The sequence below is a fragment of the Antechinus flavipes genome, chromosome 3, assembly GCF_016432865.1.
Source record: "Antechinus flavipes isolate AdamAnt ecotype Samford, QLD, Australia chromosome 3, AdamAnt_v2, whole genome shotgun sequence".
NCBI classification, from domain to species: domain Eukaryota; kingdom Metazoa; phylum Chordata; class Mammalia; order Dasyuromorphia; family Dasyuridae; genus Antechinus; species Antechinus flavipes.
In genome coordinates, this window is record NC_067400.1 from 1,690,641 (window position 1) to 1,716,811 (window position 26,171).

The following is a 26,171-nucleotide window of genomic DNA, read 5'->3' on the forward strand; positions in this document are numbered from 1 at the left end:
CTGCGAAGTTTCCTGCAGCGGCGGCGGGGAGGGAGCCCGGGCTTGGGGGGCAGCGCGGACAAAGGCCAGAAGGCGGAAGATGGAGCTCGGGCAGCCGAGGGACCCGCGTCGGGAAGGGGGGGGGTGGCTCATCGGCCCGGGGTGGGGGAAGCGGGAAATAGACGAGGAGGGAGGCGGGAAAGGAGACGTGCGCGTGCGCGCTGGAGATCGGCTACTTCGTAACTAGAGATCCGGTTCCTGCGCCTCACCTACCACCCGAGAGCACGTGAGTCACGCCAAAGGGCGGGGTAGGTGGGCTCAGTGCGCCTGCGCAGCATCCCCGCTCCTCTAGTCGTTTCTCCGCCTCTCCCTTGAGCTCCGCCTCTTCCCGGCTGCTCTCGCGACAACTCCCGCCTTCGGAACGCACCGCTCGCGGCCCTCCCTTAAAGTCTCGCGATGCTCGCGGGAGGGGCCGCGGCCAACATGGCGGACGGTAAGGCGCCCACCGGGCAGGGTGGGGCGGGGCAGCCCTGGTCCGGTTCCGTCCCAGCTTGGGACCTTGGATTGAGTCCGGAGCTCCGAAGGAGGGGGTTGGAAGGGACTGGGGAGGCGGGGGAGGGGAAGGCTCGTCTGGTTCCCTTGGCGACGCTGCCCCCACCCCCACTGCCAGCCTTGCTGGTGCGGGACTGGGTGTGTGTGCGTGTGACAGGGGCCGTGGGGGTGAGCGTGCACGAGTGTGATGGTGAGGGGGAGCGTGACAGGTCTGAGGGTGTGTGCGAGACTGTGCGTGACAGTGAGTGTGGCTGTGACAGGGTGTGTGTGTGTGACTGTGCACAGCAGTGAGTGTGAACGCTGGTGATAGCGACAGTGCGTGCACGGCACGGGGGTGTGTGAGTGTGACAGGGCGGGGGGGGCATGTCGGGTCTGGAGGCGTGTGGTTGTGACAGTGAGTGTGGCTGCGGGTGTGTGTGTGTGTGTGTGTGTGTGGGATAGTGACTGAGCCACGGGGGATAGTGACAGTGAGTGTGGCTGCATGGCAGGGTGTGTGTGAGTGTGACAGGGCGGGGGGGGCATGTCGGGTCTTGAAGGCGTGTGGTTGTGACAGTGAGTGTGGCTGCGGGGTGTGTGTGTGTGCACAACAGTGAGTGTGTGTGTCAGTGACTGACCCACGGGTGATAGTGACAGTGAGTGTGGCTGCATGGCAGGGTGTGTGTGGGACAGTGACTGAGCCACGGGTGATAGCGACAGTGTGTATGAGTGTGGGACAGTGAGTGTGGCACGTCAGTGGGTGTCCTGGTCTGAGTGTGAGTGTGAACCTGTCGGTGTAACAGGCTACAGAGTGAGTGTTAGTGTGGCTGTGAGGGTTTTAGTGAGTTTGGCTGTGACTGTGAGTGTGTGAGCGACAGTGGATGTGCCTAAGTGAGCGTGAGCGTGTCGGGGTGTGACGGTTCCGAGCGTGGCTGTGCGTGAGGGTGTCGTTGAGAACCCCCCTGTTAGTGTCCGGGAGATCGCTGTGAGACTGAGTGACTGTCGGTGAGCGGGTGACGGTGTATTAGCGAGTGTAACCAGGTCTGCGTGTTCCCGTGACAGCTTGGGAAAGCTGTGAGAGTGGGAGACTGTCAGCGGGAGGGGGCTTGGGTCAGTATTTCTGGGTCGGAGGTTAGTCTGAGCTAGTGTATCTGTCAGGAGGACGGGCTGTTTCAGCCATTTACAAACCGGCTCTTTTTCTGAATGCGTTCCCCAGAGAATGTGTGTACGTGTGCCTGGGTGGGTGGGTCAGCTCATTCATTCCCTCTTTCCCCTCCTCCATCTTTCCCTTCCCTGAAACTCATCAGGGCGGTTCCATGGGGAAATGAAACTGAACCGAATCCGCCAGGGTGGGAGGGAGGTTGGAGAGCGCCCAGCCGGCCCCTGCTTGCTTCCCCAAGGAAGGCTCATTCAGGCTCCTCCCTGGAGGAAGGCTCAGGGGGAAAGGTATTTCCTTCCCCTCCCCGCTCCCCTCTCCCATCCCTTTGCCTTGGGGCTGTGCTCTTCTGGGGCCAGATGTGACAAACAGGTAGCCCCACATTCTGGGAGACCTTCCCACTTCCCTTGCGGAGCTGTACCTCTCCCTCCCCCCCCAACCAAAAAAAAAGCTTCTCCAGGACAAACACTGCCTGGTTCTTCAGTGACTTTTGTGCCATCGTCCTGGCAGCCTTTGCCTTCCTAAAGGTGGGTCCTAGACTGGACCACAGCTCTCTAGATGGAGGCGCTACGGGTCAGGAAGACCTGAATTCAAATCCAACCGCAGCCCCTTCCTTACTAGCTGTGGGACCCTAGGCGAGTCAGTTTTCTCGTCTGTAAAGTGCAGCTGCCTTAGACAGGTGTGGTGCCATGGCTGGCAGGGAGTAGGTGCTACCTGTCGAGGCCCGATCGAGGCACAGGCGAGACGGCCAGACAGCTCACCGGAACCCTCCCTTCTAGACCTTGTGCTTGGGTGCCGCGCTAATGCTGACGCCCCCAGGACCTGTCGGCATTCGAAGCCCCCAGTGGTTTCCCAGCTGTTTTCCGGCCAGGTCTTTCCCTTCCTCCCCTTGCAGAATGGATTTTTGAAACCAGCCCGACCACGCGGCTTCCCTCTCGAACTCGTGCTTGGATTTTGTCCTTCCTTCTAACCGGACGAGCTCTGGCTCCTGACTGCTGCCCAGGGTCCAACCCCCGCAGATCCCAGGGGCTTTCGTAGCTTTGTCAGAGTCACCAAAGACCCCGGGCCCCCGGCCACAGACCTCTCCCCGTCGCCGTAGCGCTTTGAGGCTGTGGGTCCCGGGGAGCCACCGTTATCTGAACTCGGCTTCTGCCGACTCCAGTCCGTGTACTGACCACCGTGGGGCCCGGCTTCGGCCGACTCAACCCCCTCCTCATCGGGTCTTCCTCACTTAACCACTACTACATCTTTGTACCTCACCCAGTCAGTAAACACTAAACACCTACTGTGTGCCAGGGATGGTGCCAAGCACAAGGCGCCCTTTGCCCTCAAGGAGCTTGCATTCGAACGAGGAGAAACAAGCTTTCGGCAGGACCGGTGGGAAATGATTAACAGAAGCGAGGCACCCGAGCTAAGAGGCGCTGGGAGGGCTTCCTGGCGGAGCTGGAAGTTCAGTTAGAACCTAATGGCAGCCAAGAGGCCAGTAGTCAGCGAGCGGACGACGAGATGGAGGCACTTGTTTGCGGAGCAGCCCGAGCCCGGGGCCACTGGGTGGAAGAGGATGTGTCCGGGACGATGTGTCACAAGACACAGAAGGACTCAGTGCCAGGCAGAGCATTCGGTCTTGACTCTGGAGGCCATAGGGAGCCTTGGAGCTTGTTGAGGAGGGGAGTGACCCGCTCAGTTTGCTGGCTGGTTGCATAATTGTGATACTTTGATGACTCAAGTTTTTCTAGCCCTGGTCCGCTGAGCTCCAGTGGCTCATTTCCCTTAGTTTGCTGCAGTCTGCAGTTGTTCCCTCCCTGCCTCCAAGGCCCCAGACCGGTGCTGCCTTCCTCTTGAAGTAACTCCTCCCCACTAAGATTGCTCCTTTGGTCTGCCCCCCTTACTCGCTTAGGGCTCTTTGATTCCCCTTTTGACATGTTTGGATCCCAGGAGAAGAGGGTCGGAAGGAGCTTCCCTTCAGGGCCCCTCCTGGCTCGCCTCCCCTAGAAGCCCCTTCTTGGGGTTCCTGTCGTCGGCTCTGCTTGGAAGTTGGTGCTTGTGGCTGACAGGGCGCTTCGGGGAGAGCTGTGGCCCCTCTGGGAGGGGGGTCGAGGCTAGCCGCCTTCCCCGTAATGTGACTGAGGGAGGGGGGAGGCCTCTGCAGGAGCTCCCGGTCGGTGGCTGCCGGCTTCTGACTGGGGTCGAGTGTTTGGTGGGCGGCCTGGAGCCGGGGCTGGGCCTGGGCCTGACTTCGGGGCTCTCGCAGATGGGCCCCCCCAGCAGCCCGTGGTCCTCGAAGCAGGCGGCTCGGAGATGGAGGGATCTGATCGGTGGCGGTAACAGAATTTGAACTCGGGTCTTCCCTAGATGGCTGGTGATTTGGTGGCCGGAGAGCCTGAAGGAACTCTGAGTTCAGATCTGGCCTCAGACACTCGTGGGCGCGTCTCCTAACTGTGTTTTCACCAGTTTCCTCCACTGTGGGATGGGGAAACCATTCCTACCGTGGTCGCTGGGAGGATGGTCTGAAGTGACCCTGATAAAGCACTTCCGTGGGCCTGGCACCTGGGCTGTGCCCGTGTGAGCCGGGCGTTCCCTGAGCCGAGCTGGAAAGGGCTCGGATGCAGCCTCCGCGGCAGCCGATGAGCAAGTGGGGGCCCAGGGAGATTCGCTTTCCCCGGCTGCCCCGGAGCATTTCGGAGAGGATTCCAATCCAGGACCTTGGGTGCCACCTCACACTCCCTTCTGCCCCAGGGACTAGTGGGTGACCGACCACAGGGTGGGACCGAGGTGAAGGAAGGAAAAGGCCCACAGCCAAGCCAGCAGCCCCTCGGGCCCGGGCGGTCCGCAGAAGCCTGGGGGCCATTTCAGAAACTGCGGCGGAAGGTGCAGGGACTTGAGGCCACGAGGGAAGTAAGCTTGGACTCAGAAAGGGAAGTGGAGAGCCTGCTTCCTTGGGCATCTGCAGAATTGGGTGTGGAGGGGGCACACAGTGGGGGTGGGGGGCAAGCTTTATGTCCCCCCCTGACCATCTGGGAGAGGCGGCTTCCCGCTCCGCCTCCTCCCTAGGTGAGCCTCGGTTCCTCCGGGGAGGAGAAGTTAAGGTTCCTCAAGCCCCTGAGCGCGCGCCCCACTCTCCTGCCCCGAGGCCTCCGCCCGTGCGTCTGCTTGTAACGACCCGTGCAGGATGGGCTCTCTGGAACAGGATGTGCCTCAAACTTGCTCCCACAAGCCACGAGCTCTCGCCTCACGGCCAGGACTTTCTCTCGGGGGGGCCGAGGGCCTCAGGGCTGCACTGCTCCCAGCCTGCACCGAACCCCCTCGGGGCAGGGGCCGCCTGTGTCTTCCTCATTCTAGGCCCGACTGCGGCATGATCTTCGGCGGGCCCCGCGGGGAGCGTCAGCCTGAACCTCCCGCGACGGCGGGACGGGGAGGTGCGAGGGACTGAGGGCGCTTGTGTGGTCCTCTTGGGGGCCGGCCCCGGGATTCGAAGAGACGGGGGAGGAGACCTGGGAAGGCCCTCCGGGGTCACCAGTGCTGAGGGTCTTAGTCTGCATTTGGGCTCAGGGCTCAGTGACTCCGGGCCTGCCCTCCTCTCTCTGCCACCTCGCTGCCTGGGTGTGCAGGTGTAACAGGCATTTTAGGGGCGGAGGGTCCGGGAAAATGTGGCTGATGGGGAGGGGAGACGGCGGGTACCGGGCCCCGAGGTCCCTGAGGAGCCGCGGCTGCTGGATTATCAGAGGAGGAACATCTGGCGTAGACTTTCCCCCTGTGACTGGGGAATGGGGAGTGGGGGAGACCTGGGGCCGGGGAAGGGGCTAGAAGATGGAAGGTGAAAGAGGTTTAAGATAGAAGGAAGGTTGCTCGTTAGGGAGCAGGTATTGCAGAGGGCGATCCGCTTCCCCTTTGGGGCCTTTGCCTGGCAGCCGCATCCCCGCGCCTCAGTCTGTTTTCTCTGGTAGTTCAGCGTGTTTCTCACCCAGGCCTTGCCCCTCTCACCTGCGCCAAAGCGCTCTCTCCCCCTTGTGGGCACATGAGCGGGGTCCTGTCCAGGGCCATCGTTCACAGGCCCTCCTCTGCTGCTTCTGTTTGGGGGACTGAGGGGCCTGGGGCCGGACATCCCCTTCGCCTCTGGTTTCCCATCGTGCAATGGGAAAATAGCGTCTGCCCCATGGGCCTGGTGGGGGATCCTGGCCTCCAGGTGGGGCTTTGGGTGGCCAGAAAGTCCCAGACGAGCACCGGGTCGCGTTTTGGTTTGTTTTGTGGCGCCCTCCTCGTTGTGACCGGTCTGGTCCGGGGGCCCCGCGGCCTTGGTCTGAGGCAGCGCCTTGCCGCCGGCTTCCTTTGCAGCGAGTCCGCCCATGGCGGGCGGCTCATCCCGCCTGCAGCTTCGCCCGGCGGCCGGGCTTTGGACCAGGGTGTTGGGCGCAGGCCCCGGCCCTCACGCGGAGGCTCCTCCGAGCCGTCGGCGCGTGCGCGCGTGAGAAGCGCGGCCCCCGAGCCTGACGCCGCTGTCTGGTTCCCTTGCAGAGGAGGTGGCCAAGCTGGAGAAGCACCTGACGCTGCTGCGGCAGGAGTACGTGAAGCTCCAGAAGCGGCTGGCGGAGACCGAGAAGCGGTGCCGCCTCCTGGCGGCCCAGGCCCACCAGGAGGGCGGCAGCGACTGCTTCATCACGCGCCTGCTGAGGATCGTGGCGGATCTCTATGAGCAGGAGCAGTACAGGTGAGCGGCCCCCGCTCGGGGGGACGGCCCGTTTCGCTTCCCTGCTCGCAGTCCCAGCGCCTCCCCCTCGCTCCTGAGGAAAAGTCAGATTCCCTCCCAGTCTGGCCCTCACGCCCTTTCCGGTGGGCTGGATTCAGGGTTCCGCCCTCCGTGCCTTCAGGGGCTGGTGTGGGTGCCCCCTCCTGCAAAGGTCCTCGGGCTTCTCGGGCAGCCCCCGCAGGAGCACTTCCGAGGGGCCCCGCGCCTTAGCTCGCCTCCTCAGCCCGTTTTGGGATTGAGCACAGACCGCTCAGGGAGGCTCAGTAGGGGCAGCTGGGGGCCCGGGCCCAGGCAGGGAAGAGGAAGCGGCCGTCCCGAGTTCAAGTCCGGCCTCAGCGATTTACGAGCTTTGGCTCCTGGGGGGTCATCCATAAGACGGGGTAACAGGGATGAGACTGTGTCCATCGGGCTCTGCTCTCATTGTCACAGTGAGTAGGGGGCTCTTCTAGAGAGGAAGGGACAAGGAGGGGGAGGCCAGATAAGCCAGGAGTCGTGGGCCAGCCGGGTTGGAGCTTGGGCAGAGGGCTTTGGACGGCAGCCCCGGGACCCTCCATCTCTTAGGGAGATGGCCAGGCGTGGGGTATGAGCTGCTGGCCTTGGCCCCCGAAGGGGAGCCTTGGTTCTGGGGAGATGGGCCCGAGGCTGCAGAGGGGCTGCATTTGTGAGCTCTCCCGGTGAGAGCCGGCACGACTTGGTCGCTGAGTGGTCTGTCTCGGGAGGGGTCCCCGGGGGGATGCTGGGGCGACAGCCACAGGCTTTAGAGCTGAGGAGGCCCTTAAAAGTCACAGTCCAACCCTCCTAGTTGATGCCCACAGTCAGTCTAAGGGGACATTTGGGGGCACAGGCCAGGACCATAAGCAGGCCCGATGGGGAGAGGGAAGGCACCGAGCCCGGGGCCTCCCCTGGAGACCGCCTTCCAGCTGACCGGTCTCGGAGTCTGTCCTCGGACCCGCCAGTGCTTCTTGTGTCGTACGGGCCTCTCCCCTCTCCTCCCCCAGGATGGCGCGAGGTTCCTCGAGCCAATGTGGGGGAAGCGCACCCGCAGCAATCTCCCCACCGGGGATGTGAGGGGCGGCCTCCGGGGCCGGCTTTGTCAGGGGTCACCAGCCAGCTCTCTCATGGTTTGTTCCGTTCTGTTCCCTTCTCGCCTCCTTCTTCTCCGAGTGAGGGCAGCGCGGGCCCTTCCCTGGCTCTGCGCCTCTTGCCCCATTCTCCCCAGGCCTGCCCACGCCGCTGGCCAGGGCTCGGCCGTCCCAGCTGCCTCTGCTCTCGGTCTCCAAGGATGCTCTTCCTCTCGGTTCCCTTCTGGTCTGGAGGGTCGAGAGCAGGGGCCTTGCCCGAGTGGGAGCCCTGAGGCCTTGACTCCGGCAGCAGGAGGAGCTCGCCCTTCTTCTAAACCAAGTTGGGAGGTGCCTGGGGGGCTTCCGTGGGCAGCTCCCCTTTGCCTTCCCTCGGCGTGCCCTCCCTTGTCCCCAGATGTCTGATTCTTGGGACTTTCCCTATGACCGAAGATGACTTTAATGTCTTCTGAACATTGTCTCCACGTCCGTTCACCCTTTTTCTGTTGGGGGATGACGCGTGTTCTTAGAGATTTGAGTCGGAGAGACCTTTGTCAGCAACACTGGCCGTGATTTTTCCCAGCTTGTTTGTGCCAGGTTTGTGCAGACCCTTTAATTTAACATGGTCCAGGTTGTCCATTGTGCCCTTCACACTGTTCTCTAGCTCTTCTTGGGTCAGAACTTCCTCCCTTCTCCGAAGAGCTGACAGGGAGACCGGCCTTTGCTCTCCCAGTCCCCCTTCACGCCCAGATCATGTGCCCGCTTGACCTTCCTTTGGTGGAGGGCGGGGGACGTGGGTTTCTGCCCCGTTTCCGACAGACCCTTGCAGCTTTCCCAGCCGTTTTGGTGAAGCAGCAGCTGGGCTTGTGGGGTTTGGAAATACTGGCTCACGTTGGTCATCGCTCCTTGTGCCACAGGTATCCAAGCGTTTCTTAGCCGGTACCAAAGTGTGATGACTCTGCTTAGAGTCTCGGGTCTGGTACTGCTGGGCCGCCATCTTTTGGGCTTTAGGGGTTTTTCCCATGAATCCCCTCGATATTCTTGCCCTTTTCTTCTTCCAGATGATTTTTCAAGTTTTTTTTAGCTCTGTAAGTCATTTCTTGGCAGTTTGATTGGTGCGACACGGACCGAGCAGACCAGGTTAGGTAGAATTGTCATTTTCTCAGACTGTGAGCTGGGCCGTGAGCACTTGAGAGTGTCCCGGTTGTTTCGGTCTGACTGTGTGTGTGTGGTTGTGCTCGCACAGTTCCTGGGTGTGCCTCGGCAGGCCCCCGGGGGATTTCTCTTTCAGTCTCTTGCGGAGGCAATTGGGGCTCAGTGACTTGCCCAGGATCCCACAGCTAGGAAGTGTTAAGTGTCTGAGGCGAGATTTGAACTCAGGTCCTCCTGACTTCAGGGCCGGTGCGCTATCCACTGCGCCCCCTAGCTGCCTGAGCCAACTGTTCTTAATCCCGGCATTTTCCCTCCCTTAACTGTCACCTTTTCCCTGCCTTGTCCATGTTTGGCATCTCCCTCACGGTGAGAAGGCAGGGGTTGGTCTTTTGCCTCTTCGTGTTCCCAGTGCTAAGCAGTGTCTGGTACACAGTAAGAGCCTAATACTTTTTATCGACTGCCCGACTGGGTTAGTCTCTAAATGCCTCGATTTCCCATTTCTGACCAGACGCCCGGGGGACGCTCACTGAATTGCTTCTCTCTGCTCCGTTTCCCCACGGTGGGGGGACTCTGGGCTTTGGCCACAGCACCCCTGGATTAGCCTGGTCCCCCTCCGCCCCTCGGGGCTCCCCGGCTTCCTTCCAGTCTCCACGATGCCTTTCTGGTCCCTCTTCATTCCGCCGGTCACTTCCCACTTGTCCTGCTTCCTGGCCCCCTCTGTTTGCCGGCTGCCCCCTCCGCTAGACTGGGGACTCTGAGGTGGGCTGCCCTTTGCCTCTGTTTGTGCCCCTGGGCCCGTGACAATGACCGAGAAAGGCTTATTGGCCGAGGGCCAGTTCTGTGGGAGAAGAGGTCCTTTCTGGTGTTTCCCGTTGGCTTTCTCGATCCTTCTTTGGTCTGTGAAGGAGAAAAAACGAGATTCTGGGAGGGAGGGTCAGGGGGCCTTGTGAGAGGGGAGCAGCCTCTGAGGAGTGATGGGGCTGGTTGTGGGGCTTTAGGGTGTGCACTCGGAAGGGAACGCACCCCGGGGAGGAGGGGCAGGAGGAAGCTGAGGGGGTGGTCAGATGGGGAGGGGGAGAACCCAGGCAAGTCTGGTCATGGAAGACACGGGTGGAGCCTGGTGCTGCTGCCTCAGAAAGAAAGTCAGGTGGGCCATGGGGGTGCAAGCCAAGTGGCAAGGGGAAGGTGCCCAGGGGTGCAGAGGGCAGGTACCCAGAGGTGTGAGGGGCAGGTGCCCAGGGGTGCAGAGGGCAGGTGCCCAGGGGTGCAGAGGGCAGGCACATGCCCAGGGGTGCAGAGGGCAGGCGTCTGGGGTAACAGGGAGACAGCCTGAAGGTTCTGCGGGGAGACTTTGAAGGGGAAGATGGGGGGAGCAAGAGGAGGAGGGCCTGGGGGGATGGAAGGGACTGGGAGGGGCTCGTGGGGGGGGGCAGCACTGGCAGAAAGAAAGCCCTTCTCCTCTGAAAGGGCCAGTGTGGAGGAGCCGCAGAGAGGGGAGAGGGGAAGAAGGGGGAGAGCCTGGGCAGGGTCAGAGTACCTGTGTCTGTGGGGGGGAGGGGGAGGGGGACTCATGCTCTGCACAGTTTGGTAACTTCTGGCAGCAGTCTTGACTGACTTCTGAAAGACGGGCCCCCTGGGTGGGTAAATGAATGGGGGGGCAGCGGGGAGGGGGCTGAGAGGCCTGGAGCTGGGCGGCGAGAGCTGGCAGGATTCATGCTTTGCACTAAGGCGGAGATGAAGTCCAGTCTCTTGGGGTGAGCGTAAAACCTGTCGTTGGATTCAAGACCTCGTTGTTGCGGCCTTTACATAGCGCCTGCTGTGTGCCAGGCCTTGTGCTGCCATGAAGAGCCCCCATGGGGACAGGGGCGAGCCGACCCGCCGGGGCCCCGGCTCCTGGCGTCCGAGGCTGCCTCTGGCTCTGGCCTCCGGCCCTCCGGCCCTCCTGGCCGCCTCCTGCATTTTCACCGACCCGCAATCTTTCCCCTCATGGAAATGTGGGGTTTGGAGAGCTCTCTGAAGATGGCGGCTGCCCCCTCCCCCACCCGCGGGGCCGGGCCTTCCCCTCGTGGCGCTCTGACTTCTGGAACTTGTCAGCTTCGCCATTTGTGTGGCCGGTGCTGGCGGAAGGTCTCGGTGCTCTCGGGGGAAGGGCCGGTTAAGCCCGGTGACTGGGGCCGGCTCCCAGGTCACTGTGTGGCGCAGGCCCTGGAGCGATGGGTCCGAGCCCCGGGGCTTGTAGCCGAGTGACCCGGGCCGTTTGGGGAACCTCAGTTTTCTCATCTGGGGAGTGGGGGTCGCAGACACTTCCGGGCGTGAGGGCCACAAGAGCTAGGCTTAAAGCGCCTGAGGGCATGCGCTGCTGTTACCCGCGTGGCCGGCTGCACCCAGAGAGGGGCCTGTGGGGGCTGAGTGGGAGCACAGCATTTTTACCGGGCTCAGGAGGCCATTTTAAGTGTAGGGAAAGTGCAGCTTGTGAGCAAACCAGCATCAAGGCTCCTCCTGACGGCTCCCCAGGAGCCCCTGGCTGGCCCGGGCTCTGTCCAACAGCCAAGTGCTGAAAGAAACCAGGGCTCGGCCAGCGGCCCGCCCAAGGGGAGGAGAGAAATCCCTCCCTTGCTCAACTCCGGCATGAGCCCGCCCTCCTTCCAATCCAGCCTCAGACGTTCCACTGAGCCTCTGAGGGCCTCAGTTTCCTCACGTGTCAAACGAGAGTAAGAACGCCCACCTGGGACAGGGTTTCTGGGGGATGCAAAAGAGCCACAATTGTAGAGGGATCACCAGCCAGGGCTGGCACGTGGCAGGCTTCAGTCTCCAGCGTCCTCCTGGGGAAAGCCTTTTCCATTTTAGGGGGACCCTTTCCCATTATTTTTTAAAATAGGAATTGATTTTTTGAAAAGAGCAAAAATCTAGTTCTCCCTCCCACCTGCCCCTGGCTTTTTTTTTTTTTTTTTTAATAATAGCTTCTTATTTTCAAAATCCAACCAAAGATTGTTTTCAGCATTCAGCCTTGCGATTGTGCTGCACCAAAAATCAGATCAAAAAGGGAAAAAAGGAGAAGGAAAAAACACAACAACAATAAAAGAGGCAGAACTGCTGCGTGGTGCTCCCACTCGGACCCCACAGGCCCCTCTGGATGCACACGGTCCTCCCCACCCCAGGTCTCTTGGCATTCTGCCCTTGGCTTTTAAGAGAAAAAAGGAGGGGAGCCCAGCCTTTGTAGCAAATCTGCAGCCAAGGAATCCCGCGCCTTCCCAAGACGGCCTACAGCTGGACACAGAATGTTGGGGAGTGCTCATCTTTGTCTCCCTTTAGTTGGGTGCCAGGCTCCCTCTTAACCCCGTAGGTCAGGTGTGAGCGTGAAAGGGGATGGTTTCTGGCGTAGAGACCTGAGCCACTTCCCCTCAAGGGCCAAGGTTGGAGAGCCGGGCTCCGGAGCGCTGTGGGCTTGGTGGCTAAGGGCACCTCGCTGCCTTCTCGGGGGCTCGCTGGGTGGAGTCGCTCCCAGATCCAGTTCTTCCCCCGATTCCAGTTCCAAGTCACGTCTTTCCTACTAAATGGTCATTTGGAGAATTCGACAACACATGCTTCATTTAAATAAAAGCATCCCAGCCTCTGGGTTCAAAAATGGTAAATTATCTTTTAGAGTTTTCAGAGTTTGCACTTTTCTTCTCCAGATGATAAATTAAACCCTCTGTGGTCATTTGGTGGCGATGGGCAGAATCCCTCTTGGCCGTTTTCTGATCTCGGCATTTCTGAACTGGGAAAGCCCCCCCGGATTCCTGATCACGGCTTTGACTGACTCAGGGGATCTGATTGGGTTTCACAGGCAGAGGCTTCAGCAGCTCCAAAGCCCAGAGTCTTTCTTGCTACTTGAACAGCCTCCTCCGTGGCCTGTGCCAGTGAAAGACATCTAGAAAGCGGCACTCGGCTTGTGGGCGGAGGGCAGACGGACCCTCGCTCGCCTTCTTGTCTCAGCGGGGCGTGTTTGGTTGGGGAGGGACTCGTGGCTGGAGAGAGAAGCCCCGGGATGTGGCCCACGTGGCCCCAGCAGGGCCAATTAACGGGACGCTCTCATGCGCCTTGGCCCCCCTGTTACATCCATCTGGCCACAAAGCTTCTGGAAACCGCTCCCCAGATCCCCCTGCCTCTGGCCGAGGCCAGGCCCTGGGGCGTCAGCGCCTTTATCCCCTGGCGTGCTTTGTCCAGGATCCTTTGCTTGAATTCTTATCTTGTTTCCTCGACCTGGGATTTCATGGGAGGGAGACTGCAGGCAGGTGTAGGCGGCAGATCATTTGTACCTTGGCTGGGGAGAGGTGGCCCGAGGCCTCCCCCACCCCAGGGTCAGGCCTGCGTGCCCTTGGGATCACTGCCTTGCTCCCGCCATAGGCCGGGGGGCTGGGGGCTGAGCTCAGGGCCTAACGTGCAGTGATTGTTAGGAGTGCCCTCGGAAGCCATCTTGAAGGTGGCAGACCTTCTATAGCCTGGGTGGGCGTGGCGTTGGGCTTGGGCGAAAAGGATGCCCATCAGCGCCAAGGCGGAGATTCTAGAGTGTGGGCCCCCGAGTGTTCTGCTTCCGCTTCCTAAGCTGGGCTTCTGAGAGTTCTCTAGGCAGACAGACAGACAGAAGGGCTGGGCTCGGGGGGCTGTCTGGTGCTGCTTGGCTCATATAGCTCTTTTCCTTGGCCAGTGACCTGAAAATAAAGGTTGGCGATCAGCTCATCAACGCCCATAAGTTTGTGCTGGCCGCGCGCAGTGAGAACTGGAGCTTGACCAGTCTGGCTTCCACTGAAGAACTGGACCTTTCGGGTGAGTCTCTGCCTGCTGGGGCCTGGGGCGGCTGTTCTGGTGAAAGCCCTTTGGGGAAGCAGTCATGCCAGCTTGGCACCCAGGCGGCATTTCGGTGTGCTTGTGCCCGCAGAGCAGAGCCCGTGGAGGCCAGAGGAGCTTCCCGGAGCTGGTGGCTCCATGTAAAAAGGAGTCCGCGGGCCAGCCTGCGGGCGCTAGCGGGATCTTCCTGAGCCCTCCCACTGTGGCTTGGCCAGGTTTCTGTCTGGGCCAAGCTTCAGGAGGACTTTCCAAGGGATGAGACAGGACTTCAGAGGACGCCGCTTTTCCATCCTCGGCCTCAGGCACCCCCCTTTAAGACTCCCTCCCTTCCTGCGCCATCTTCAGGGGCTGGGGGTCGCCCAGGAAAGCTGAGTCTGTCTTCTGACTAATCGTGAGAAGCTGAAATCAGGCCCTCAGGAAGTCTTGGAAGGTCAGACATGGATGAGATCTCCGAACCCGTCTGGCCCGCCTAGATCTGCCTAGATCTGAAAGGCTTCCCCCCCTCTCGTTTCTTGAGGCAGCCCACTCCCTTTAGGCCAGCTCTGGTGGTGAGGAACCCATCCAACCGGGAGTGCTGCCAGGGCCCGTTCCCCCTGCTCCCCCAGAATCTTCTCTGTTCAGGCCACGTGCAGAGATGAAGTGCCGACCGTGTACAAGGCACTTGTTAAGTTCTGAGGGTGGGAGGCTCTGGCAGCTGGGAAGAAGGGAGAGGTTTCCTGGAGGAGGCAGGGCTGGGACTAAGTCTTTAACAGGAGACCCAAGAAAGTGGAGGGCTTTGGGGACAAAAAAGTAGGAGGCCAAGAGAGTGGATGGCCTTCTGGAGCTTGCCTGTGTGCTGGGAATAGCAGTGGGACCTGCCAGAAGGGCGAGCACTGAAAGGATTGGACAGGCCTCCGCCCCTGCAGAGACGTGGGGGAGGCCCCCTCCCCTCTTCTTGGGATCATGTGTCCTCTGTCACTTTTTTTGCTGAGGCAACTGGGGTTAAGTGATTTGCCCACAGTTAAGTGTCCAAGGCCAGATTTGAACTCAGATGCTTCTGACTTCAGCACTGGTGCTCTGTCCACTGCTCCCCCTAGCTGCCCCACGTCCTCCTTCTTTAAAACACTTTTTAAAATCAGTTTTTCTCAATGGCGCTTTTGCATATCCCCTTCTCAGATTCCCCATCTCAGAAAGCCCTCCCATCCAACAAGTGATCTTTTTAAATGACTTTAAGAAGAAAACAACTGACCCGCTGGCAGCCCACGGTCTGGTGCACGCAGTAGGCCATTAATAAATGTGATTGCCTGGGTTCACCCCAGCGGCCGCTCCATGTCTCCATTTCTTCCATTCCATGTTCCGCATCAGTTCAGCCATTCCCCAGGTCGTGGGCGCTCCTTTTATTCCCAGCTGCCATGGCTCTTTTGGTGAGTGTGGAGACTCTCTCCTCTAGGCCCTCCTTGGGGCGCCTGCGAGTCGCAGTCTCTGAGCGTCCGGTCGCTCTCTTTGCGCCACTCTGAATGGCTCTCTGCTGGTTTTGCTGATTCGGATTCCAGGGCAGGTGGTGGATAGAAATCCAGAGCAATCTAGAGCAGGCCCTGGAGCCGTTGGTCCAGCTGCCCCCCATTAAAGAAGGTGCCCCCTTCTTTTCAGCCTTGCTCTGAATAGGAGGCTCTGTGAGCAGAGCCCATTTATCCCCAAACCTGTCCTCCTGTCTGGATTCTCTCTTCCTGCCGCACCCTCGTATCCAGGAGGTGCTGAGGCTTGGCCATTTCCCCTTTGTGGCACTCCTAAGGTGCTCTCTGACACCACTCCCCCCCTTTTACCGTCTCTCCTCCCCACACACTTGGGCCACTGCAGCAGGGGTGACATGCTGCTCTCCCGCTGGAAGAGCATTTCCTGGTGGCCAGAGCCGGGTCCGGCTGGCCCAGGCACCCCTCCTGCACCCTACCTCTCCCACCCCTCTGCCTGGCAGAAGGCTTTGGGCCTGACGGGCTGCTCTTTCTTATACAGATGCTGACCCCGAGGTGACCATGGCCTTGCTCCGCTGGGTTTACACTGATGACTTGGAGCTCAAGGAAGATGATGTCTTCTTGACAGAGTTGATGAGGCTGGCCAACCGCTTCCAGCTGCAGCTCCTGCGGGAAAGGTGAGTCAGCCGGACCTGGAAACAGGGCTCGCAAGGTCGGGAAGCCGCGCTGGGGACGCAGGCGGGGCCTTTGGACAGTTCTAGGCTCAGGACTGCTTTTTAAAAAGGAATTCTCCTTTTTTGAATGCGCTTGATGTGAACACCTGAGCATGTCAACAGACAAAGAACAGAAAAACCGAGTGTACGTGACATGGAATTTCTGCTCTTGAGTGCGGTTTTTACTCTGAATTGGACAGTGACAAGCTTGTCTTCATCCTCTGGCGCTTCCGTCTGCTCTTTTCTGGGTTGTTACATTTTCTTTCTTCTTGCTATCTGAGAACAAAATCCAGAACTGAAATAATTTGGGAAGAAGTTGGTTAAATCTAGCAGAAGGGAGAACTGAGAAGGGATGGCCCCTTTTTCACCATCATAAGGATGGTTGGTCGTTGGTTTGATCAGAGTCCTTTTTATTGAAGTTTGCCATACAGAAAACGGTAATTTTGTGAGCACCTGTTGGATGCCAGACACTGGGCCAAGCACTTGCTAAAGATCGCCGAGTTACAAGGTGATCCCGCAGCCATCCTGGAAGTCGGGTCTCTGTTTTCCAGTTGAAGAACTCAGTGGGGTCAGAGACTGGATTAGGACTTGGGTGTTCCTGATTCTAGCTCAGCACTCTGCCCCTGTCCTCCTCCCTCCCTTTGCCTCTTCGTGGCTTCTTACAGGACTGGGATATTCCGTTAATGCCTGGGCCGATCTGCATCCAGTCGTTTCCCGGTTGGCGCCACCCTAAAATAGCTGTCTCCGGATCTTTGTGCAGATGGCTCCTTTTTCTCTTTCTTTGTTCTCTTGGGGCACGGCGTAGTTGTGGCAGAAACCTCCGTGCAGGGAAGGACCCAGCAGTGAGCGGCCCTGCTTTCCAGCAGCCCTCCAACATTAGTCGCTTTTCTCTCTGGGGAACTTCACCAGTTGGTTGGACATGAGGTCACTTTAACTTGCATTTCTCAGATTGTTTCCTGTTGTTATTTAGTCATTTCAGCCGTGCCTGACTATTTGTGACCCCGTTTGGGGTTTTTTTGGCAAAAAACTGGAGGAGTCAGCCATTGCCTTCTTCACCTCATTTTACAGGCGAGGAAACTGGGGCAAAGAGGGTGAAGTGACTTGCCTAAGGTCACACAGGTAGAACGTGTCTAAGGCCAGACTGAAAGTCAGGACCAGGAACCCTAAGGAACAGTGTTGTTTCCCATCCCAAGGGAAGAGGGGCACTGGAGAACCTGAGACATCAATTATAATTCCAAGGAATCAGGACCCCTTCTAGGTAAGGAGCAGAGCATAGACCATGAGAGCAGTGACAATATCTCTCCCTGGTTTCTACTACCTTGGAAGCACTGACAACTTGCACATCTTCAGAACTAGCTCTGAAAAGAGCAGGGCAAAAAAACCCTAAAGCTTCAGACTGTTCCTGCCAAGAAATAGACTAGAAAATGAGCAAACAACATAAAACCCTGACCACAAAAGAAGACCAAGACACAATCTCAGAAGATAAAAATAACAAAATAGCCTTAAAAATTGAATTCCACATAAGCCCAATAAGAATTCTTGGAAAAAATTTTAAAATATTTTCAAAAGCACATTGAGTGGTAGAGGTAAAATTGGGGAAAGAAATGAAAACAACATATGAAAATTATGAAAATACAGTTAATAGCTTGGCAAAAGAGGCACAAAAATGCTAAAGGAAATAATTCTTTAAAAAGCAGTATTGGTTAAATGGAAAAGGAGGCACAAAAGCTTATTCAAAAAAATAATTCCTTAAAAATGAGAATGGGCATTGGAAGCTAATGACTACCACAGCAAAAAACAATAAAACAAAGTCAAATGAATCAAAAAGTAGAAAAAAAATGGAAAACATCTCTTGGAAAAACAATTTACCTGGAAACTAGATCAAGGAGAGAGACTTTAAGAATTAAGGGACTGCCTAAAAGCCATGATCAAGGAAAACTGCCCTAATTTCCTAGAATCAGAGGGTAAAATAGAAATTGAAAGCCTCTACCAATTGATCCCTTGACAAGATTCTCAAAATGAAAACTCCCGGGATTATTATAGCTAAATTGCAGCGCTCCCAGCTAAAAGAAGAAATACTTCAGGCAGCCAGAAAGCAATCATTCAAATGCCATGGAGCCACAGTGAAGATCACACAAGATCCAGCATACACCACATTAAAGGAGCAGAAGGATTAGAATATGGTGTTCCAAAATGCTGAAGAGTTAGGGTTACAAAGAATAACTTACCCAGCAAAACTAAATAAAATCATTCAAGGGGAACAAAATGGATATTTAATGCAATAAAGGACTTTCAAGCCTTCCTAATGAAAAGACTTGAACTGAATAGAAAATTTGACTTTCCAAACACAAGACTCAAGGGAAACATTAAAAGGTAAACTTGAAAGAGATTTCATAAGGGACTCAATAAGGTTAAACTGTTTGCCTTTCCATATTGATAGATAATGACATGTATCATCTAATAACTTTATTAGGACAGTTTAAAGGATTCTACATAGAAAGAGGTTGTAAGAGTGCATCAATTATTTTTGGATCATGTAAAAAAAATGGCTAGGTGAGAAAGAGAAATGCCCTGAAAGAGGGGGGAAGGGAGGGAAAGGGGAAAGTTATCTTAAAAGAGGCATACAAGGAAAAGTTTTTACTTTGGAGGGGGAAATAGAGTCAGGGTGGATAGTGCTTAAAGATATAAATTTAATTGGTAATAGAAATCTATCTGGTCCAACAGGGAAGTAAGCCAGGGGATGAGAGAGAGGAGGAGGGGCTGTGATAAAAGGGAGAGCTGGTAGAAGGCAGTGGTCAGAAGTAACAGACTTTAGAGAAGGGACAAAATAAAAAATGAGAGAGAGGGATAAAGAGAAGAGAATAGGATGGAGGAAAATGTACTATTAGTAGTCACACCTGTGAATACGAATGAGATAAACTTAGCCATAAAACAGAACAGGAGAGCAGAATGGATAAGAAACCAGAATCCAGCAATATGTTATGTGCAAGAGACACACTTGCAATAAAAAGTCACACACAGAGTTAAAGAGTTGGAATCAAATCTGATTTGCATCAGCTGAAATAACAAAAGGCAGGGATAACAATCATGATCTCAGAAAAAAAGAAAACAAAAAGCACTCCATAAGGAATCTACATTTTGCCAAGAAGAACTATAGATAATGAACTGTGATATCAGTATCCATTATATATGTACCAAATGGTATAGCATCCAAATTCGGAAAGGAAAAGTAAAGGAGGAAACAGGGAGTAAATGTATAGTATTAGAGAACCTCAACTTTCCCTCTGGATGCTAATCTAACCTAACCTAAAAATCTAAACAAAACAAATAAGGAAGAAGTCAAGGAGATGAATAGAATCTTAGAAAAGTTAGATATGCTAGAACTTTGGAAAAAAATCAAATGGGAATATGAAGAAAAAGGAGCATGTACTTCTGGAAAAAATTGAATGCGATTGTGCAGAAAGAGGAAGATACCTTTTTCTTAGCTCTATGTTATATTTTCACAAAAATTGACCATGTGGTCAGTAGGTCATAAAAGCCTCATAATCAACAGAAATAGTAAATGTATTCTTTTTAGCCCACAATACAATAAAAATCACATGTAATAAAAGATAGTACAGGCATAGATCAAAAGCTAATTGGAAACTAAATAATCTAATCTTAAATAATAAGGTCAAAAAGCAAATCATAGAAATAATCAAAATTTCATTAACGACAATAGCAATCAATGAAACACTCCAAAATTTGTGGAAGGCAACCAAGGCAATAGTTAGCAGGAAATTTATATCTCTAAATGCATATAACAATAAAAGAAAGAGCAGATCAACAAATTGGGCATGCAAGAAATTAGAAAACAGAATAAGTTTAAAATTCTCAATTAAGCACCAAATTGAATACCCTAAACATCAAAGGAAAAATGAAATAATTAATAAAACTAGGAGCTGATTTATGAGGGAAAAACCCCCAAATAAACATTTGTTTAATTTTTTTTTTAAAAAAGAAGAAAATTAAATTGCTAGCATCCAAAAATGAAAAGACTAAATATATCATTAATGAAGATGAATTTATTGCAATTCTTAAGAGTTATTTTGCCCAATTACATACAAGTAAAACTGACAATTTAAATGAGATGGGTAAATATTTACAAAACATATACTGCCCAAAATAACAGAAGAGAAAATGGAATACTTAAATAACCTAAACTTAGAAAAAAGAAACTGAACTTATTATTGATGAGCTTCCTAAGAAAAAAATCCCCAGGATCCAGATGGATTCACATGTGAATCCCACCATTTAAGAAGCAGTTAATCCCAGTACGATACATTCCTGGTATAAATGTCGGTATTAGGACATCAGCATAATTAACCATATCTATAATAAAACCAGCAGAAATCATATGATTGTATCAATAGATGCAGAAAAAGCTTTTGACAAAATACCAGACTCATTCCTGTTTAAAAAAAAAAAAAAATAGAAAGCACCGGGATTAATGGAGCTTTTGTTAAAATGATAAATAGTATTTATCTAAAAGATAAAGAGCAATACTAAGTGACTTTGCATTTAGGAGGACTTTATTCACCTCAGCTTTCTTATCAGTAAAATGAAGTGGGGTACTAGAAAAAAAAATAAAATGAAGAGCAAGCATTATCTGTAATCAGGATAAATTAGAAGCCTTCCAAATGAGAACAGAAGTGAAGAAAAAAATGTCCATTATTCTCACTAGTTTTCAATATTGTACTAGAAATGCTAGCTATAGCAAAAAGATAAGAAAAAAAAATTGAAGGGATAAGAATAGGTTAACAAGGAAACAAAACTCTCAGTCATTGCAGATGATTTGATTTAGAGAATCCTAGAGAATCAACTAAAAAACTAGTTGAAACAATGAACAACTTCAGCAGAGTTGCAGGATATGAAATAAACCCACACAAATCATTGGCATTTCTATATATTACCAACAGAAGTCAACAGGAAGGGATAGAAATAGAATTCCACTGGAAAATAACTGCAGATAATATAAAAAACCACTTGAAAGTCTGCCTGCCAACAGAAACCTGGGGATTATATAACTGCAGTTACAAAATCACTTGTTCACACAAGTAAAGATAGATTTAAACAGTTGGAAAAATATTTTTGCTGATGAGTAGGCCAAATCAACATAATAAAAATGACAATTCTCCCTGTTACTTTGCTTATTCGATGGCATACCAGCCAAACTACCAAAGAATTATTTTACATAATAATGTAACAGAATTCATCTACAAGAATAAAAGTTCAAGGATATCAAGGGAATCAATGGGGGAAAAAGTTAGGGAAGGCAGATTAACACTTCCAGATTTCAAACTGTATTTTAAAGCAGTAATCTTCAAAACAGTCTGGTACTAGCGAAGAAATGGAATGGTGGATCAGTGGAATAGATTAGGTACACAATGCACAATAGGAAATGACCATTGTAACCTAATGTCTGAGAAATCCAAAGCTTTTGGGATAAGAATTCAACATCTGATTAAAAATTGCTGGGGGTAAAAAATTAGATGCAGACCAGTGCCTCATACTCTGTGCCGAGATAAGGTCAAAATGGATATGTGATTTAGAAATTAAAAGATGAGAGCTAAGATTAAGATCTCCTTAAAAAAGGAGAACTGTACCTCTCAGATCTCTGGATATGGGAAGAATTATGACTAAATGAGATGGAGGGGATTGTGGGAAGTGAAATAGATAATTTTGATTTTATGAAATTTCAAAGCTTTTGCACAAACAAAAATAATTCAGCCCAAATTAGAAAGGAAAACCTTTGCAGCAGTTTTCTCCAATAAAAGTCATTTCCCAACTGAGAAACTGAGCCGAATTTGTAAAAATAAGAACCTTTTTGCGGTTGACAAGCGATCAAAGCATATGAAAACACAGTTTTCAGAAGAAAAATATCAAAATTATCAATACTTACGTGAAAAAAATAGCACTACTGACTAGAGAAAAGTAATTTAAAACAATTCTGAGATACCATCCCACCTATATCAGATAGGCTAACTTGACAGAAAAAGAAAATGACAAATACTGGAGGGCATGTGAGAAAATATGGACACTAATGCACTGCTGGTAGAGTTGTGCTATAATGTAGCAATTCTGGAGAACATTTAGAACTCCACCAAAGGACTGTAAAGTTGTGCATACCCTTTGAGTGACCAATACTCCTAGGTTTGTATCCTAAAGACGTTAATGAACAGGGTATACCTCTTTGTACAAAAATATTTATAGCCGTCCTTTGTAGCGAAGAATTGAAAATTGAGGGCTCATCAATTGGGGAATGGCTGAATAAGTTGTGGTAGATAATCGTGACAGAATACTATTGAGCTCTAAGAAATGATGAGCAGGATAGTTTCAGAAAAAACTGGGAAGACTCATAACTGATTCATAGTGAAGTGAAACAGAATTAGAACATTGACCATAACAGCAGTGATATCAAAGAAAGAAATGAAAATACCATTTTTATAAGGTGTTTTTGTGATTGTGTTTCTTGGTCTCTGGTCTCCCAGGAGTTTCGGACAGTCTGTAGTTATTCTGAATGGAATTTCCCTTTCTAGCCCTTCCTGCTGGGTTTTGGGGATGACGCGCAAGAATCGCTTCTTTTTGCCCGGACTTGGTCCTTCCCCCTCCGCTCATTCCTTTAGCTAGCATCTCTAGCGTGCTAGAAAGCAGCGGCGGCGTGGACCTCTCGGCTTTACGAAAAGGCTGGTAGTTTCTCCCCGGAACGCGTCCGGCTGGCTCTTTGTCTTAGAGAGGCGCGAATCGCCACAGCTCCCACTTCATTCCTGGTCTGCTTCTTCTTTGGGTAGGTGTGAGAAAGGAGTGATGTCCTTGGTAAATGTGAGAAATTGTATCCGTTTCTATCAAACTGCAGAAGAACTGAACGCTACCACTCTGATGAACTATTGTGCGGAAATCATCGCCAGCCACTGGGTAAGTTCTGCTCCCCCTCTCCTGCATGGCCCCCTGACTTCCTTTGAGGGATCCTCAAGGGGGCGGGCTCCTAGTGGGCAGGGAATGCCCTGGGCCTGATGGCTTCATAAATGTTTATTAACTGACTGGCAAAGGTGAGGAGAAAGGGCCTTCTGGGGCGGGCCCAGAGATGGATTGTTGTCCTTAGGGGGCGGGAGGGGCGTTTGATTGGTCAGGCCGACATCTGCCTAGACATACCTCTGTATACTGTGCTATTTTGTATTATAAGAAATGCATGATTGTGCATATATAAGACTGTCTGTGACAACACATATACACGTAAACTACAGATTTCCAAACTGTACCGTTTCGTATTCGTAGTTATACGAGATGTCTTTGCGCACATAAAAGCCTGTGTGACAACACATATACACACACACAAAACACACCCATAATATAGACATACTTTGTATTTATAGTTATAAGAGAGGTGTGTCTGCACGCACGAGACTTTATGATGACATATACACACCTAAAATACACACATATTTGCACGTTGTGCCATCTTGTATTTATACTTATATGATACGTGTGTTTGTGCGCGTACAAGACTGTTTATGGTGACACACACACACGTAAAAAAGTCACTGGAGGCCGGCTTTGAAGGACATTTGACGTCCAGTGGGTCTGAGCTGAGGACTCTCGGGGTCTCTTGATTAGGGCAGCGCTGTGGGAAGATCCTTTGGCTGCTGCGATGAGGGAGCAGGGCCTGGAAAGCTGGGGGGGAGGGGATGAGAAGGGAGGAGGTCCTCCCGGATGGCGGCCACAGCGGGGTGGAGAGGAGACAAATGGTAGCGATGGGGGGGACCGGGAGGGCTACCCTCGACCACAGCTGGGGACCCAGAGGAAGCCTCAGAAGTGGTGATGTACTGGGGGAAAGAGGTGCCCGGGCTCCCTGGGTTTACTTGGGGATCGTCGGTGAGTCACGGCAGAAGGCTTGGGCCACCCTCGCTTAGGTAACTTAGGAACAGTTTCCCTTCCCACGCGTGGGGGGAGCTTTGGTGCTCCTGCCTCCTCCTCAGTTTTCTGGTCTGTACAGTGGGAGCAGGAACCTGACTCTCACTAGGGCTGTGACGGGGCCGTTTTTTGTGGTCTTTGTGCAAGATCTGTCCCGGCCTCCATCTGTTAGAGCTCCCGTCGGGTGGGTGAGCTCCCCCCACGTCGGAGTCCTTAGCGGGGGACTCCTTTTCCCTCCTCACTGTAACCAATTCTGTGTCTTTAGAACTGATTTCCTCTCTGGCTTCCTGGCTAAGAGAGAGCACAGGGTGGGGTTTACAGTTATTTGGGGGGAGCTGCCACAAAGCATTTATTCAGTGCTTACTGTGTGCCATGAGGTGCTAGGGGGACAGAAAGGGGGCCTCCCTGCTCTGTGGGACCTTGGATTCTGCTGGGGAAGTCACCCCCACTAGGGGATGAGGAGGGGGAGCGAGGTGGGCCGGTGGGTGGGATGGGAAGTGGGGCTCCAGGGTGCTGAAGCGGCAGGGGGTCAGGGCTTGTTCCGGGGGGAGCAGGGCAGCTGCAGCCACTGTGTCCAACTGGGCACCACCTCCTCAGGGGTGAAATTGGTGTCTCGGCTAAAAGACGCCCCACCCAAGGGGGCCGCTTGGCCTCCTGCTCCCTGGGAGTCTGGGGGAGGGGGTGCCCTGGGTTGGCGAGGTCAGCGGCCGGCCCGCAGTCTCCGGGGGGTGGGGTGGGCTGGCCGGGATCCTTCAGCTGGCGGGCTGGTCCCCCCCCAGGATGACCTGAGCAAGGAGGACTTCAGCAGCATGAGCGCCCAGCTGCTCTACCAGATGATCCGCTCCAAGACGCAGCACGCCCTGCACAAGGCCATCCGGCTGGAGCGCGAGGACGTCGTCTTCCTTTACCTCATCGAGATGGACGCGCAGGTGCTGCCCGCGGGGGCTGGGGGAGAGCAGGGGGGAGAGGGGGAACAGGGACTGAGGGGGAGGAGGGAGTGGGGGCCCAGGGGAAGGGGGGAGAGTGGGAGCCAAGGGCCCCGAGAGCAGCGGCTGAGCCTGAGGTAAACGTCCCTGCCGATCGCTCACCGGCTGCCCCGTTTGCACCAGCTGCCTTTGAAGCTGAACGAGCTGGATCCCAACGGAGACCTCGCCTTAGATCTCGCCCTTTCCCGGAGGCTGGAGAGCATCGCCACCACCCTCGTGAGCCACAGGGCGGACGTGGACATGGTGGACAAGAGCGGCCGGAGCCTGCTGCACAAAGCCATCCAGAGAGGTGGGGCTCCCCCTGGCCTGCGCCCTGGGCTCCACAGGCTGCGGTTCCCGGGCCGGCCCGAGGGGAGGGGGCTCAGCGTCCTCCTCTGAACAGTGGTGGCCTGGAGCTTGAGGCTGGGGAGGGTCCGTGCCCGGAGCGTCTCCTGGGCTGGTCTGCAGGGGGCAGCGATGGGTAGTAGATGGGGGCAAGATTTGGTCCTCTCCAGAGAGTGAATGTGAGTGACCGCGTGTGACCATGTGTGTGAGTGCGAGTAACCGCGGGTGAGTGCGAGTGACCGCGGGTGAGTGACCATGTGTGTGAGTGCGAGTGACCGCGTGTGAGTGCAAGTGACCCTGGGTGACCATGTGTGTGAGTGCGAGTGACCGCGTGTGAGTGCAAGTGACCCTGGGTGACCATGTGTGTGAGTGCGAGTGACCGCGGGTGAATGCGAGTGACTGCGGGTGACCATATGTGTGAGTGCGAGTGACCGCGGGTGAGTGCGAGTGACTGCGGGTGACCATGTGTGTGAGTGCGAGTGACCGCGGGTGAGTGCGAGTGACCGCGTGTGAGTGCGAGTGACCGCGGGTGACCGCAGGTGACCATGTGTGTGAGTGCGAGTGACCGCGGGTGAGTGACCATGTGTGTGAGTGCGAGTGACCGCGGGTGACCATGTGTGTGAGTGCGAGTGACTGCGTGTGAGTGCGAGTGACTGTGGGTGACCATGTGTGTGAGTGCGAGTGACCGCGGGTGAGTGACCATGTGTGTGAGTGCGAGTGACCGCGGGTGAGTGACCATGTGTGTGAGTGCGAGTGACCGCGGTGACCATGTGTGTGTGAGTGCGAGTGACTGTGGGTGACCATGTGTGTGAGTGCGAGTGACCGCGGGTGAGGTGCGAGTGACCGCGGGTGACCATGTGTGTGAGTGCGAGTGACCACAGGTGACCATGCGTGTGAGTGTGAGTGACTGCGGGTGAGTGGGCACGAGTGTGAGTGCGAGTGACCGCGGGTGAGTGCTCACATGCACGAGAGACGGGTCACATCCTCCTGCGGGCCCTCTTCGACAGGAGACAGCTTTTCAGCCACCTTCCTCATCAAGAACGGCGCCCTGGTGAATGCCGCCACCACGGGGGCCCAGGAGACCCCGTTGCACCTGGTGGCCTCGTCCAGCTGCAGGAAGGGCGCGGCAGAGGCTGCCTCCGAGATGGCGCGGATCACTGAATCCCTGCTGCAGGCCGGGGCCAACCCCAACATGCAGGATGCCAGAGGGAGGTGAGTGTGGGAGTCTTGGCGGGCGCTCCCTGAGGGGCCGGAGGGGAGACCGCTCTCCCTGCCCCCCTTCTCCCCCATGACGGCAGTCTCCCCT

General features: G+C 54.3%; 1 protein-coding gene across 3 annotated transcripts in view; it reads left to right on the forward strand.

The window, feature by feature from the left end:
* The first annotated feature begins 427 nt into the window (after nucleotides 1-427).
* The window catches only part of ANKFY1 (ankyrin repeat and FYVE domain containing 1), a 44,811-nt gene continuing 19,067 nt past the window's right edge, over nucleotides 428-26,171 (forward strand). For 2 of the 3 annotated variants that reach the window (XR_007952747.1, XM_051991542.1), the window contains exons 1-8: nucleotides 428-472; nucleotides 6,176-6,368; nucleotides 13,305-13,423; nucleotides 15,434-15,569; nucleotides 22,436-22,559; nucleotides 24,335-24,484; nucleotides 24,665-24,830; nucleotides 25,873-26,077. Coding sequence is in view for 2 of the 3 variants with exons in the window: in XM_051991542.1 (XP_051847502.1) it covers nucleotides 436-472; nucleotides 6,176-6,368; nucleotides 13,305-13,423; nucleotides 15,434-15,569; nucleotides 22,436-22,559; nucleotides 24,335-24,484; nucleotides 24,665-24,830; nucleotides 25,873-26,077 (1,130 nt within the window). In the remaining variant the exon portion in view is untranslated. Of the gene's footprint in view, nucleotides 473-6,175; nucleotides 6,369-13,304; nucleotides 13,424-15,433; nucleotides 15,570-15,936; nucleotides 17,979-22,435; nucleotides 22,560-24,334; nucleotides 24,485-24,664; nucleotides 24,831-25,872; nucleotides 26,078-26,171 lie in introns of those variants that run through there. The other variant, XM_051991543.1, reaches the window with a different exon arrangement.